The sequence below is a fragment of the Labeo rohita genome, chromosome 7 (assembly GCF_022985175.1).
Source record: "Labeo rohita strain BAU-BD-2019 chromosome 7, IGBB_LRoh.1.0, whole genome shotgun sequence".
NCBI classification, from domain to species: Eukaryota; Metazoa; Chordata; class Actinopteri; order Cypriniformes; family Cyprinidae; genus Labeo; species Labeo rohita.
In genome coordinates, this window is record NC_066875.1 from 33,081,467 (window position 1) to 33,098,233 (window position 16,767).

Below are 16,767 nucleotides of genomic sequence, written 5' to 3' on the forward strand. Positions count from 1 at the left end.
AATAGAATAGAATAGAATAGAATATATAACAATTTGGTGATGGGGCCCATGCAAATTTGCTGAAGTAAATAAAATTATGAACCATGACCAAAAAAAATGACTGTATGGACTGTATGTATGGAATAGAATAGAATAGAATAGAATAGAATAGAATAGAATAGATAACGATTTGGTGATGGAACCCATGCAAATAGTGAGTAAAATTATGAACTATGGCCAAAATAAATACATAAAAATTACTGTATTAGATTAAAATCATTTTGTTAAAAATAATATAATATAATATAATATAATGTAATATAATATAACATTTTGGTGATGGGGCCCATGCAAATGTGCTGAAGTGAGTAAAATTATGAACTATGTCCAAACAAAAAAATAAAATAAAAAAAATTCAGTATTAGATTGAAATCGGTTTGAATTCTATTTTAATATTTAATATTTAAATATTAAAATAAAATAGAATAGAATAGAACAATTTGGTGATGGGGCCCATGCAAATTTGCTGAAGTGAGTAAAATTATGAACTACAGCAAAAAACAAAAAAGAACTGTATTAGATTGAAATCAGTTTGTTAAAAATATTTAAATATTAAAATAAGTATAATATAAACATACTATAATATAACAATTCGGTGATGGGGCCCATAAAAATTTGCTAAAGTGAGTAAAATTATGTACTATGGCCAAAATAAATAAATAAAAATGACTGTATTAGATTGAAAAACGTTTCTTGGCCTGTATTAGATTTAAATAAAAGTACAACAACAAAGAAAACCACAGAACATACTCGGCAATAATGTATGTAATTTAGAGGGAATGCATCGGTTCACCTCATCTTCAGCCTGGCCCAGCTCTTTCTTTAGTTCCTCCACCCTCAGTCGGAGCTTCTTAACTTCTGCCTCATGCTGCTCCACCCGCCGATTAGCATGTGCCAGCTCAGCCATCTTCTCCTGGTACTGTTTTTTAACCTTGGAGTGGACATGCCGCAAATCTGCCAACTCCTGCAAGAGTACAGATGTGTGGACATTAAGCTCCAGATACCAGAATCCAATCATCATCACTACCAACCTGTATACTGCTATTGTCAATACCTTTTTCGTATAGCTTGACACAGAATCAATATAAAAAGTGTGTTAGTATGTGCTCTGGGAGGGTATTATATATCTTATCAGCCTGGCTCATGAATATTAATTAGGGCTCTAGCTACATTGGGATTACAGTCTACAGATTGTACTTTACATTCTGTTTTTTTGTTTTTGCACAGCAGACAAGCAAAACAAAGCTCTGGAATATAATGATTATTGCCTAGAAAGTGTAAGGCAATTTCTAAAAGTCATATAAAAGGTTGCTATACTCCTGCTCAAGACAAAGGGTGCTGTTATGAAGTGCTATAAGGAAAACACATTCTGAGCCATCTTCAATAGGCCTAGTTCAAAGTAAAGATTTTCACATGCTATCCTTTTTGGAGAGAGAACAAAGGACACAGAGCTGGTAACTTATCAGTAATGAAAATACAGCCCAGTACCTTCCTAGACATTAATACAATGGGACATGGTGCTTCAGTTCTCATCACAACACAAGGGACTGTGATGGGAAGCCCAAGTCATATCTAATCACCAAATAAAACGCCCCATGACCAACAAAGAACATAACGTTACTAACAGAAGGTGAATTGCCCCCCTATAGTGTTTGTTTTCTCCTAGTATTATTGTTTAGCTACCATGGGAGTCTACTGCAACCCATAGAGGAGCAGAGTAAAAAGTTTACCACAGTGATTGTTATGTTTGCATAGTACAAAGTTGTAAAAAGTGGCCCACTGTGACTCGTGAGAACAGTGTGTTATATCTATTTCCCATTACAACTGAATATTTTGGCTCTGCCTCACTTTTTTATTCGGTTTTTGGGAACGGTGTAAATAAAACAGAAAAGCACAAACATTAAACTTTCATTTCTTTTATATTATGAAAGCCAGGGAAGTATCTCTTTACATCAACCATCTTGAAAACCACTCAAAACCACCACTAGAAACCGTGCCCTGATTAAGATCCGGAAACCGCAGCTTCATGTATTTACATCAGACAAGACAAACTAACACTGACAATATCTGCTGTATCCAGGCATTTGTCTAAGTTGATCTTGCGGTCAGACAAGACAAGATGAGGCATCCAAATAGAGACAGTTCCTGGTATGCGCTGTACCACAGCCCATATACTGTACCAGTCACTGAAGGAAAACAAAGACAAAACAAACTGAAGGGAAATCAAGGGTGCCTGTAAAAACACACTCAGGATGATATCCCACTAGAAAACCCCCCTCATTTATGGATTTTTTATCTGATTAAAACAAACAACCAAAAGATCTCCTTACATTTTAACATAAACATTGAACACCAACTCACCATTCAGGCATTTTGCTTCAGATTGTGTAGATTAATACAATGGTCTTTCACATATAACACTTTTTTATATTTACACGTCTGTTCAAAAGTCCATGGTCAGTAAGATTTTTAAAAAAGGAATTAATACTTTCATTCAGCAAAGATTTATTAAAGCTGAACATGACATTTTGTCAGTTCTGCTATATCTATATACACTATTAGCCAAAAGTTTCTGAACAGCAAAAACAGTCAATTTTTGAAATATTTTTTACTATTTAAAATAACTGTTTTATATTTGAATACATTATAAAATGTAATTAATTCCTGTGATTTCAAAGCTGATTTTTTTAGCATTACTCCAGTCACATGATCCTTCAGAAATCATTCAAATATTCTGATTTGCTGCTCAAAAGACATTTATTATTATTATTTTGCTGAAAACAGCTGAGTAGATTTCAGGTTTCTTTGATGAATAGAAAGGTCAGAAGAACAGCATTTATCTGAAACAGAACACTATAAATGTCACTTTCGATCAATTTAAAGCATCCTTGCTAAATAAAAGTATTAATTTCTATCATTTCTATAATTCATTTCTATGTTTCCTGAACAGCAAATCAGCATATTAGAATGATTTCTGAAGGATCATGTGACACTGAAGACTGGAGTAATGATGCTGAAAATGTAGCTGTGATCACATGAATAAATTACATTTTAAAATATATTCAAATAGAAAGCAGTTATTCTAAATAGTAAAAATATTTTACAATAGTACTGATTTTGCTGTATGCTGGATCAAATAAATGTAGGCTTGGTGAGCAGAAGAGACTTCTTTAAAAAAAAAACATTAAAAATCTTACTGTTCAAAAACTTTTGACTGGTAGTGTAGGCATTTTAAATTGTTTTAATCCAATGAAGCCTTGGCAAATAAAACATTTATATTCATTACTTTGAGGTGAACATCAAAGTGTTCAAAAGTGTTTGAGGATGTTTTTCCTCAATACATAAAATAATGAATAATTAATTAATTAAAATAACTGACTTACAAATATGTGTGTAGAATTTCTGAAGTCCATGTATAATGCAAGGATTTGTGCATAACTTTGGCAACACACAGTATGGCATGACACAACCACTTCAACGGTTAAGTCAAGTACTGCATATCTCTAGGTGAGAGCTAATACAGTATGATCTACTTAGTGTTCTGACCTTCTCCGTTTCTGTACACACACAGAGCGCTCATACAAACCTCTCTGTGGCCATAACAGTGAGGAACAAAGAGAGAGAGAAAGTCTAAGGAGATCGAGGGGGGTGGAAGCCAAAGGGAAGCACCAGAATCCATTTATAATTTAAGAGGATAATCAAGTAGCTAGACAAATCTCATTCATAATGTACCTCCCCCATCACGTGAGCAGCCAAACTGTATATTTGTTTTAGAGCAGGAACATCTATGCACACATATATGGAGATTCATACTTGTTTAGTATCAGTGGTTCAACCTTTTCATACTGATATGAAAGATTAGACCTTAAAAGATAGTAACAGCATAAGAGGGCACAGAAGAATGAAAAGCACACACACTTAGACTCTCTAAGCCACCTGGCAGAATGAGAATCCCTTGCCGCTGTGTTCTATTGATTTCTGGGTCACTGGAAAGGAGGACAAGATCTACTTGTGTTTTTACTGAGAGAGCCACAGCATAGTTAACCCCAGAGCAAATCACACTGCTCTGTATGTGGAGCACATCGCTCAATATGGCCTGCTGAGGAGCTGTACGTGCAAGCGCGAGTGTGGGGTGATCGAAAATTATACAAGTGGCTTTGCCAAATCAAAATGTATTTAAAAACAGTCGATAGTATCATATTGCATGAATTTTTCCTTGATATTCTAACACAATAGTTTATTAAACCTGTAATTAAATATGTAAAATTTGAATATACAATCATTATTGTTATACTATAATATTACTTTTTTTTTAATGATTACAACTTTTAACCTAATTTATTTTGGGTTGGTTGTAGAGAGATTGAAAATGTAAAAAGCAGCCGGAAAAATAATTACTATAAAAAAAACAAGGTAGAAAAATATAAAAGCACGGGGAAGCAGGTGACATAAAAGTGGAAGCGGAACTGTTAATATATAACTAATTATAAAGAAAGCTCGCTAACCGTTAAACCAAACACTGTCTGTGGGGTGGCACATGCAGCCCTGCATATCTATATAGAAGAGTGACTGATCCTTGATCACGTCAGTCAGATCTTAACATCTTGTGCGCAGATTGTTTTGTGAACTTGTCACAATGTATTACAGGCTTTGCAAAGGGCTGTTTTGAAAGATAGTGCTGCGCAAACTAGATTTGACCTGAAAGTAAACTTGCCATCCCTGAGTAAGCATAGTTATCCATTTCATACCTTACATGTGCAAAAATCTGCCTATTTTATTTAACAGGGTTAGAACAACAAATAAGTGAAATATATATGTAAGCAAATAAAAAAAAAAAAAAAAAGTGAAATAAGTTTACTAAATACTAAAATGACTAAAATCTAGAACTAAAATAGAACTATTAGAAAACTATTAATATACAGTGGAGATCAAAATTAGAGAACAACCTACAATTTCCTAAATTTCCAAAGTCACTGCTTTAGTCCTATTTGAAGTTATACTAACAGGAGCAGAAGGGCAGTTTTTAAAGCATAATTCATAAATTAATTGTATTCTGAAGCACAGTATAAAACTTAAATGAGATATTTGAAAAAGAACTTAAAGAACACTTACAGATACCTCCAAGTTATTGGTGTTAATCTGGCACCTGGTGCTAAATTCCTTAATTATATGATAAACCCTATTTAACTGGCAGCATTCCTTCAATTTTCATTGAGATTGCAAGATGCAACAGCAGATTGTCCAGATGAAGGCCAAAGGGATGACCCTTTCAGCCACTGCAAGAGAAATTTGTCATTCCAAATTCTGTGATTCCTCAAAAACTGCAAGTTTACAATAACATTTCATTCAAGTAACCCAAAAGACTGGCCGTCCATTTAATATACAGTAAATGCACAAGAAGACAGGATAATGCCGAGACTCTCAAATGGGGAACCGGTTCAGCACTGCAGCTGGAATTGCTCACCAGTTCAGCGCTGAACAGGGTAAGGATCTGTCTTGGCATGTTTAACAGAAGTTGGACCAAAAGTGCACTCTGCAGTGACAGAAAGAATCAAAAGGTCAAAATCAAACTTTGCTGATGAGCATGTTGTATGGAGAGAGAAGAACTGGTCCAAAGTTCGCTTTGGTGATGAGAGCAAGTTTAATGGAGAAGTCCACTTCCAAAATAATGATTCACATATAATGTACTCACCCCCTTGTCATCCAAGATGTTCATGTCTTTCTTTCTTCAGTCATAACAAAATTATGTTTTTTGAGAAAAACATTTCTGCATTTTTCTCCATATAATGGACTGATATGGTGCCCTGATTTTGAACTTCCAAAATGCAGTTTAAATGCGTCTTCAAACGATCCCAAATGTGGTTGTAAACAATCAAGAAGTACCGACCCAGTCTCTGCAAAGTGAACATGCAAAGAAGATCAAACACCCTTAACAAAAAATATAAAACAGCGATATAAGACGAGTTTGAAGTTGAGGGAGAACATGAGATGGGAGTTTTTCGACATACCCTAACTGTCATGACCCGGAAAAAAACAGTTCAGGCAGAGTAAGACAAGATGAGCATTTGGCATTAAAAAGTATATAAACTGTACTGTTTTTATTTACAACCGCATTTGGGATCGTTTGCATCGAAAAATGCAGAAATGTTTTCCTCAAAAAAAAAATTCTTTATGGCTGAAGAAAGAAAGACATGAACAATTTGGATGACAAGGGGGTGAGTACATTATATGTGAATCTTTGTTTTGGAAGTATTTTAATTTATTTGGAACTGATGGGAAACATTTTGTTTGGCATCAAACAGAGGAAAGACTGAAGCCCAAGTGCATAAAGAAGTCACAGTGAAAGGTGGGGAAGGAAGTGTCATGGTTTGGGAAATGTTTTCTGCAGAAGGAACAGGACCTATCTAATTTTGATCTCTGCTGTAACTATTTAAAAAACAATCAAATAATAAAATGACTAAAAAATGTCAAAAGTTTACATATGCCTTGCAGAATGTGCAAAATGTTAATTGTTTTACCAAAATAAGAGGTATCATGAATACCTCTGACCTGAATAAGATACATAAAAGACGTTTACATTTAGTCCACAAGAAAAAATAATAGTTGAATTTATAAAAATTACTCTGTTTTTAATACTGTGTTGTTACCTGAATGATCCATGTGTTTATTTTGTTTATTGATAGTTGTTCATGAGTCCCTTGTTTGTCCTGAACAGTTAAACTGTCCGCTGTTCTTCAGAAAAATCCTTCAGGTCCCACAGACTCTTTGTTTTTTCAGCATTTTTGTGTATTTGAACCCTTTCCAACAATGACTGTATGATTTTGAGGTCCATCTTTTCACACTGAGGACAACTGAGGGACTAATTCGCAATTATTACAGAAGGTTTAAATGGTCACTGATGCTCTAGAAGAAAAAAATTCTGCATTAAGAGCCGGGGGTGTAAACTTTTGAACAGAATGAAGATGTGTACTTTATTTTTTTATTTTGCCTAAATATCATTTTTTTTTTTTTCATTTAGTACTGCCTTTCAAAAGCTACAGTAGATACTTACATGTTTCCTCACAAAATAAGTTGAATTTAAAATTTAATTTAAAGTTTTCACCCCAGTTTTTCAGAATTTGTGGGACCTGAAGGATTTTTCTGAAGAACAGCGGACAGTTTAACTGTTCAGGACAAACAAGGGACTCATGAACAACTATCACTAAATTAAAAAAACAGCTGTGGATCATTCAGGTAACAACACAGTATTAAGAATCAAGTGTATGTAAACTATTGAACAGGGTCGTTTTTATAAATCCAACTAATATCTTCTCTTGTGGGCTATATGCAAATGTCTTTCATGTGAAATATATTATTCAGGTCAGTACTAAATAAACAATAACATGCATTTTGTATGATCCCTCTTATTTTGGTAAAATAATTAACATTTTGCAGATATCACAAAAAATGAATCATCCCTCAGCTGCCATACAACTGGCAATGTGCCTTGTCCAACCAAGTTCAATGATACGGAAATAAAATAAACTATATATTGACTTATGAAGCCACTGTGTTATTTTAGATAATTTAACCAGACACAGATCATACAAATAAATAAATAAATAATTAATAATAATAATAATAATAATAATAATAACAACAAACTAGTCCTACTCTTTAAAGAAACACAATGCTTATCAATGGCTCTCACCCATCTTACAACACAGTTCGTGAAATGATAGACAGGCAGGTAAAAAAAAAAAAAAAAGCTCCTTTGGTCATGCAAAACGGTGGTGAAACATTGTATGTGAAAGTAAAAAACTTCAAAGAAAAGAGAGATTAGCATGAGAGACATAGGGCAGAAACCATCTGAAAAGATAAAAAATACATGTTAAGTGGGAGGGGAAGGTAAAATTACAAATGACATCATCGAAAAAAAGGAGCCTGTGATTTAACAGCCTTCTCCACTTAAAAGTTTAATTTTTCATCTGGTAATTTGGGCCTAGCTATCTTTGGTGAGTGTTTTGATAGTGAAAGAAAGCAGAAGGAAAGAGGGGGTTGGATGAATAAAACATGCCACGTCTTGATGAATGATCTATGATGCTACAGAAATTTACTGCAGCAGAAGGAAATGGAAAGTGAGAAGTGGAAACCTGGGATATGGGAACAGACACCTGATCAACACATACAGACTTAGACATACGGTTCTACACACATGGGAATACAAAGAGAGGAAGTGAAGACAAAAAAAACACTTAGTAAAATTATAGAAAAATGAATGCAAACAGACACATACCCCCGAGAGTAAATGAATAAAGATAAGCGAAGACAGGGTGAGGCTGTACAGCCGCATGGGGGAAGGCTGTTAAATGTTTCCTCCTCACTGGCTTTCAGATCCTGAAATCTGCTTAAACATCTGGCCCACTGCGCTCAGAACACACACCTTGTGACGCTAGACACAATCACATCTCTCTGTCTCTCACTCCCGCTCTAAAAGATCAGAAATGCACAGTCTTAGAATATTCTATTTCCTTTGCAATTTGCCTTTCATGTAGCAGCAACGAGAGCAGGGAGCAAAGAGACGGGAGCTTTTTGACACACTCACCAAATGGTGTGCATCGAGTGACTTCAATGGCTGCCACCCATGCACAGCCAGCTAAAGGCAGACAAGGCTTTAAGTTGAAATATATAATATGATTTAGTGAATATATTTGGAGAAAAATAGCTTTAGCTAAATAAATATGTTAAACTATGTCTGGCCACTAGGTTTTATATTTCTGGAGCTTTCTCACTCGCATCTAACATAAGAAAAAAAGCAAACTCCACTCCTGGTGTGCATATATATTCACATAAAGATGCCTTACACCCACATAACTAGTTATACAACCCAGCCGTGATGGCAGCCAGCAGAGACTGTATGAAGCAGAGGATGCAGTATGTAATACTCGGGAGAAATCATAACGCTCAATATGTAGGCTGTAGTCCTGCTCTGCAGTTAAAAGGGTCAATCGACTGTTAATTTACTCCAGAACATTCATTAGCTTGACTATCCTGAAGAAAAAAAAGTGAAAAAAGCAGGGTTTTTTTTTTTTATTTCAAAAGCATAAAATGTATTTTCCTTTTGTTTGGAAACAACACTACTGTGTGGGAATTATAAGCAAATAATTTTTAATTTTGGTTAGTTTTTAACAAGAACTTATTTGTTAGAATTAAATTCAACAATAATGAAGTTCTTTTATAACGACAGTACATTAAAGCTTTGAAAATCACTATAAATAAACTATATATATATATATATATATATATATATATTTTCCCCCATAATAATGCAGTTGAAACCTTAACATTTTATATTAAGATTTAACATTTGTGGATGGTCTACAGTTGTAAAAATTCTGAAAATCTTTTAGAGCCCATAATTTGTTTTGTTTTTTTTTAAAAGTAACATATTACACAATAAATAAATCAGTAAATATAACATTAGTTAATTTACAAGTGTCATGTTTGTGATTTTTTTTAAATTCATGTAAGCTATAGCTTCTGACCTTTAAATCAAAACATACTCATGATTTTATGATATCAATTACTGCTTTATTTAATCAGAAACTTCAGAGACTTCAAAGGTAATATGTTCTCTGCAAAACTGAGCAAAACACATCAACATGTTTAAAATATCAACTTCTTATTTAATGAACTGTTGTATAAAATCACATTTAAGCTCGTAATAGATCGGGACAAAATCAGCACTCGTTTCATATTGCTCTTGCTGCCTGTGTGATATGTTATATATAAATATGAGACAAAACACATACGGGCATTTTTTGCACCAATATTTTTTTGGGCTATAACATTTTAGGGCATAACTGCATTTGTGGAGTTGATGGCCTGCATCATATTTGTCATCAGTCAACTGTATGAAATATAAGATGACGGACGGGTCTGGGCGCCGAGCCAGTGCGTTAACTGCATTAAAATATTTTAATCACATTACCTTTCATAACCAATTAATTAAGTTAACGCATTAAACTGACAGCCCTAATATAGATTATATTTAATACTTTTGAGCAAGAATACACTGAATTGATCAAAAGTGTAGTTTTTTGAAATAAGAACATTTAAATGGTGGCTGTCATAAAAACTTGACAGATTTACAAACCTTTAAACAAATTAAACATTGAAGAACAGTAAAAATTATAATGAATATGTTATATGGTGCAAATATTTAGCAAACTGCTCCTCTCTAGAGTTCATTTTTATAGCTGACTAACAAGTTTATGGCCACCAAATATGGCAAATGTGATGTTATGTTTACAAGCTGTTAAATTGATATCTTTCTGCGGCTGAAACTGATTTAGCAATTAAATGAGACAGGATACGGTTTCCGGTAAGTTGTACCATTTCTTGAAAAATACCTTTGGATGTTTATTCATCATATTTTGTACTAAAACTGCGAAGGAAATGATCAGTTCATGTGCGCTTTGTGCTGCAGCTTCTCTTGAACTGAGGCGCAACAGCGATCTGTCACTCCACATAAACCAGCGCCAAAACAGCATTTATTATTTGAATACTGTAATAAAATAAACAGAATTTGAAATCTGAGACTTTGTTTTATATCAAAAGTAACAAAGCACAAAGTGTATTACAAATTGTATGGGAGGTGCGCTACAATATTCTGTTCATGTACTGAAAAGAGGCTAGACTAATCGATTCCTGGGAGTTAAGAAATCTGTATTTTCTACCCAGCCCTATTAATTATATTTTTATTCATTATTATTATTAATATTGTTATTATGCAAACATTTGCATACATTTAAGTCTTTCCTTATTCAAGTAAATAGGAGCTGTATTTGTACGGCTGGAAATAGCTGTCGGGGGTGTTACGAATATAGCTGCCAAGGGATTTTGTGGTAGCTTAGTGGCTAAAGATCTTGACTGGTAAAATAAGGTTGTAACTCCAAATCCACAAAGTGGAGATCCATAATCTGGAGAGTCCCTATTACTATGGAGTCCTCGAGCACTGCTCCAGGGAAAAGCCTACATTAGATTGCTTTACATAGATAAGCATCTTCTAATGAACACAAACACTATATCACTGATACATTTTATTTAACATCAACAAGTGCAGCTAAAATCCAGCACAACCCCCTGACCCTGCCGTATAGCGATCATCACAGTTGAGGATTAGATCAAGTCTAATAAGACAGCCGAGAGAGAGCGTGATCTGGGGGCGGGACGCCTCAGTCGATGGGAAAATGGGGGCGATGTAGGAGCCGCTGAAGCCATAATGGTTTCTCTGCCAGTTTGTGCCTTCCTAACACTATTTCTCATGACAGACTGAGAGGATGATTCACTCACTCCAGCTTCACAGTGGGCAAAAACAGTGGGCCAGGAGCTATGATAAAATAGTGTCTGTGGCTTTTAGTGGCCCTGACCAAAGAACAGGGAATATGCAGTCCAACGGGCCAGGAAAATGGATGTGCCGTCTACAAATAGAATTTGCTGTGCCTTACAAATGAATGGTGCTTTGTGAGCAATCTACACTGCCTCAATCTAAATTGGAGTTCACCTTAAGAGTCTACTGGCAGATTGGTGGCTTTAACAAGCAACCTTACAAGCAGGGTCCAAAATTAACACATGCTAAATCAAGTAAAAACCAAATGCAAGGTACCCACCACTTAGCTAATCACTTCATCATGCCGCATAATCCTATGAGTAACTCACTGACCTGTCCTGTTTGTCACAATTATGCAGATTTAAAGGGATAGTTCACCCAAAAATGAAAATTAGCCCATGATTTACTCACCCTCAAGCCATCCTTGGTGTATATGACCTACTCCTTTCAGACGAATCCAATCAGAGTTATATTAAAAATTGTTCCGGCTCTTCCAAGCTTTATAATGGAAATGGACGGGTGTCAACAGTCCACAACAATCCAAGAAAGTACATCCATCCATAATAAAAAAATGCCTCACACAGCTCCGGAGGTGAATCGATGCATGTTAACGTGTTATGACTAAAGCACCTCCTCTTACTGTTTTAAAATAGTTTGACAACAATCAGGAAATGTTCATGGGTCAATGGCATCACCGCATTGAAAGAATCTCTTGCGTATCAGACTGATTAAAGTCATGAATTTAAACTACCATTTACGCTCAGTATTTGAAGTAGGTTAAACAAAGCTTCATTGAAATGCCACAAGACAGACGCACAGACAAAAACAACCGTGACCCTCTGCTGGCCTTGCTCTGGAGAGCTGAGCTGCTAATGTTGGTGCACTGCTGTAAGGGATTCTTGAAGCATTAAATTGCAGCATGCAAGTAAGGCCTCATTCTGACTACATAGCACCCCTTGAAACATCACATGACCTTTAACCCCAACATCGGATTTAAAGTGAGACTATTTCACCTGCTCTAGCCCCTCTTACTTTCCTCATTCAATCCTGAGGCTCCAATTACTTTTTCCTTTGCTTCCCTTCTCTATTTCTCACTCTCCTGTCACCTCTTCCATTCAACCTCTACGTCTCACCTTCATTACCTCCATGCAATTTCACAGTGCGGATCCATTGTCCTCTGTGATTGTATTGTCCATCCGTCCATTTCTTCCCCCCTTTTCACAATCTCTGTATTGTAAGTGAGATGAACACTGCACTCTCTTTCGGCACATTATCTTCATATCGTCATCCTCATCAGTCTCTCTCCCTCTTTTTTTTTTTTTTTGCAGAGAGCCTCTGTTTAACCTTCATTTCACCTCGCCTACTTTTCTCTCCTATTGGTCCTGAGAGAAGGCTTTTTTGCTGACCGAGAGCTCTCTTGATATAAAAAAAAGCCCTGGACCCAGACATCGGTATCAGAGCTGCTCAACCCTTACATATCAATGTCTAGGCTTATACATCTTAATTTAAAATGTTCTCAATCTACAAATATGCAAATCTGGAAGATGATTTCCCTTGAGCTCAGATCCTCAACTGATTTGGCAATGAGAAATATAGGAGGAAAAAAAAAACTTGGATCATTTAGGTTATGCATTCCGCACATTTTCTACAGCACATTCCACACATACGTACACCTTGTCGTTTGTCCCTTTGGGTTAGACAGTGGGTTGTAGATCAGCAATAATGGCATGTTGTCAGTGCTGGCTAACTAGGACATCAGCCTCTGTGGCTCATAAATAAGCCATAGCAGTAGGTGCTAATGGGTTCTTTTAAACTCAGACCTGCACTAATAGGCCTCCGCTGACTGGCGTGGGATCACGGGACAACTGACTAATGTGTGGACACACTGTCATGGTTCCAACACATAGGAACTCTACTAACACAGTGTACTGACAACAGCATAACATTAAATTATCAGGGAATTTTAATTCTGGAAGTGAGCTAATAGTGTCATCCACTATATTAATGTCTTTCTTTCTTCAGTCGAAAGGAAATTAAGGTTTTTAAGGAAAACATTCCAGAATTTTTCTCCATATAGTGGACTTCAACGGTGGCCAACGAGTTGAAGGTCCAAATTGTAGTTTCAATGCAGCTTCAAAGGGCTCCATAAGATCCCAGATCAGGAATAAGAGTCTAATCTAGTAAAACGATGGTTATTTTCTAAATAAATAAATAAACATTTCGATACTTTTTAACCACAAATGCTCATCTTGCACTAGCTCTGCAAAGAACATGCACGTCTTCACACCTCGTGGTAGTTCTTAGTATGTTTACTCCGGTTTAGAAAGGTAGGGTAGGGTGAAAATCTCCATCTCATTTTCTCCTCCAACATCATTTTACCTTTTTTAGTAAAGGGCGTTTGATTTTCTTTGCACATTTGCTTTGTAAACACTGGGTCGGTACTTCTGCCTACGTCATGCATGCATGATTATGTAATGCGTGAAGTTGAGCTAGTGCAAGATGAACATTTGTGGTTAAAAAGTAAATACATTTTAATTTATCACTTCGCTAGATAAGACCATTATTCCTCAGCTGGGATCGTGTATAGCCCTTTGAAGCTGCATTGAAACTGAAATTTGGACCTTCAACCCACTGGCCACCACTAAAGTCCACTATATGGAGAAAAATCCTGGAATGTTTTCTTCAAAAACCTTAATTTCTTTTTAACTGAAGATAGACAGACATGAAAAACTTGGAAATTTTATTTTGGAAGTGAACTAATCCTTTAAGGAGACAAGAGAACTCCTAAAGTGAAAATTGTCATTATTTTCAGACCCTCATGTTGTTCTACACCTATATGACACTTCTATGGAAAACAAAAGAAGATATTTAAAGAATGGTTCAATATATTTTGTCTATATAATAAAAGTCAATGGTGTCCAAAGTAATGCTGGAACCCATTTTTTTTTATAATAATAATAATAATAATAATAATAATATAATAATAATAGTAAAATACTTTTCTGTTCCATACAATTCAAGTTAACTCTTTGGTGAAACTAAATAAAACCAAAAATATTTTAATTAAAGCAGAAGTTCGCTTCCAGAACAAAAATTTACAGATAATTTACTCACCCCCTTGTCATCCAAGATGTTCATGTCTTTCTTTCTTCAGTCGTAAAGAAATTATGTTTTTTGAGGAAAACATTTCAGGTTTTTTCTCCATATAGTGGACTTCAATGGTGCCCGCAAGTATGAACTTCCAAAATGCAGCTTCAAAGGGCTCTAAATGATCCCAGCCGAGGAAGTAGTTGTTATTTTCTTTAAAAAAAAATGTGACAATTTATGTACTTTTTAATCTCAAATGCTCATCTTGTCTAGCTCTGCATGGACTCTGTGTAGTCCGGTTCAAGACAATTAAGGTTTTTGCATTTTCTTCTCCAACTTCAAAATCATCCTACATTGCTATGCTTTTTGTAAAGGCCGTTTGACCTTGTTTGCACATTCACTTTGTAAACACTGGGTCTTTTTCAACCTAACCTAACTGTCTTGAACCAGAATACACAGTTCATGCATACCTAGATGAGCATTTGAGTTTAAAAAGTATGTAAATTGTCAAAAACTTTTTAGAAAATAATTTTTAATAATTTTTTAATAATAATTAAAAAAAAAATAGATTGTTTCACTAGATAAACCCCTTCTTCTTTGGCTGGGATCGTTTAGAGCCCTTTGAAGCTGCATTTAAACTGCATTTTGGAAGTTCAAACTTCAGGGGTAGCATAGAAGTCTATTTTATGGAGATGAATCCTGAAATGTTTTCCTCAAAAAACATAATTTGAAGAAAGAAAGACATGAACATCTTGGATGACAAGGGAGTGAGTAAATAACCTGTAAATTTCTGTTCTGGAAGTGGACTTCTCCTTTAACTGAAATACAAATAAAATACATTTTTCTGTTTGGTTGTGCAGTTTGACATATCAATTTCTGCCTCAGCCAATGGCTTTGGAGAAGTTTGGAGAAGGAAAGTTTTTTCCAAATCCTTTTTTGTTGTTTCTAGTGGTGCAGAAATCACACACTTCACTTTCAAGCTCTTGCATTGCATAAAAATTGAATAATCATAAACAATTTAGGCGACAAAGTTGAGAGAATGAGAGCTGGCAAAAACTGATGGATGAAAACTAAAAAAGGAGAGAAAAATGTGCGTGAGACACCTCAATCAGTAAAGGGCGACCCCTTTGAGAAAAACACAGCAGGCCCAAATGGAAAACCTCTGGAGAAGCAGCCCAGAACCTGAAAGGCAAGACAATTCATTTCACACTGGCTTACTCCAGATGTAGCACACTAGAAGAGCTGATTTACACACACACACACACACAGATTCATATGCTGCTTCCAAACCCACAGAGGCAAAATCAAGCACATGGGCTCCCACATTGGCTGTCAATACTGTTTACCGCATTTCCATCAGAAAGTGGGAGCAACAGCAGCAGATGAGCAGCCAATATAGACTCATTAATCATTGTGATTGGTGAATGAACTCTGTCTCTATGCCATCAGAGCAGGAGGGATAAACACCTGTGTGGAGGAGCAAGTGGCTGGCCAGATGTTGAAGGAGTTTAAGGAGAGATGTTGAACAGAACGTGAAGAGCACATCTGTATATGGACAGAGAACTAGACACATGACAGATGACAAGACTTGTTTTTCCATCATCTGCAATTTTATTTTAAGGCGGCCTGGACTTGGGGGACCGCTGGGGGGTGGGGGCGGGTGGGTGTTTGGAGGGGTTCAGAGGGTCAGACTGAGCTGTTTTTTTTTTTTTTGTAAAGAAGCAATTGTATACAATTTTATATGACCCTTTCTATGCAAAACCAATAAAAAATTGATCCCAAAAAAAATATATTTTTAAAATTGTGCGTACATATTTTTATAATTATATATGACTGCACAAACTGAAATTGATTTAATTAACTTACAATTTAATCAACTATTATTTATTGTTTTACTACAAAATTCCTATACTTCCATATACTTCCATTATAAAAAACAATGAATAAATATTAAAATTATTTAAATTTCACTTTTCATGCATGCAATACAACTCAAATGGTTCAAATAATCTGATTCACAGACCAGAATAAAACATTTTAACAAAATAAAAATAAATATATAATACGTTTATATATAATATATAACATATAATACATGTAAATTATACATATTTTTATATAATATAATAATGTTACTGTTTAACGATTAGATTTCTTTTTTATTACTTCACTACACACCTCCCATACTTCCACTTGTCTAATAATAATAATAATAATAATAATAATAATAATAATAATAATAATAATAATAATAATAATAAGAAGAAGAA

General features: G+C 35.1%; 1 protein-coding gene across 1 annotated transcript in view; it reads right to left on the reverse strand.

The window, feature by feature from the left end:
- Positions 1-16,767, reverse strand: part of ccdc102a (coiled-coil domain containing 102A) — a 91,051-nt gene that overhangs the window by 12,122 nt on the left and 62,162 nt on the right. Inside the window, exon 7 of the mRNA XM_051115368.1 lies at positions 833-1,003. Coding sequence (XP_050971325.1) covers positions 833-1,003 — 171 coding nt within the window. The remainder of the gene's footprint in view (positions 1-832; positions 1,004-16,767) is intronic.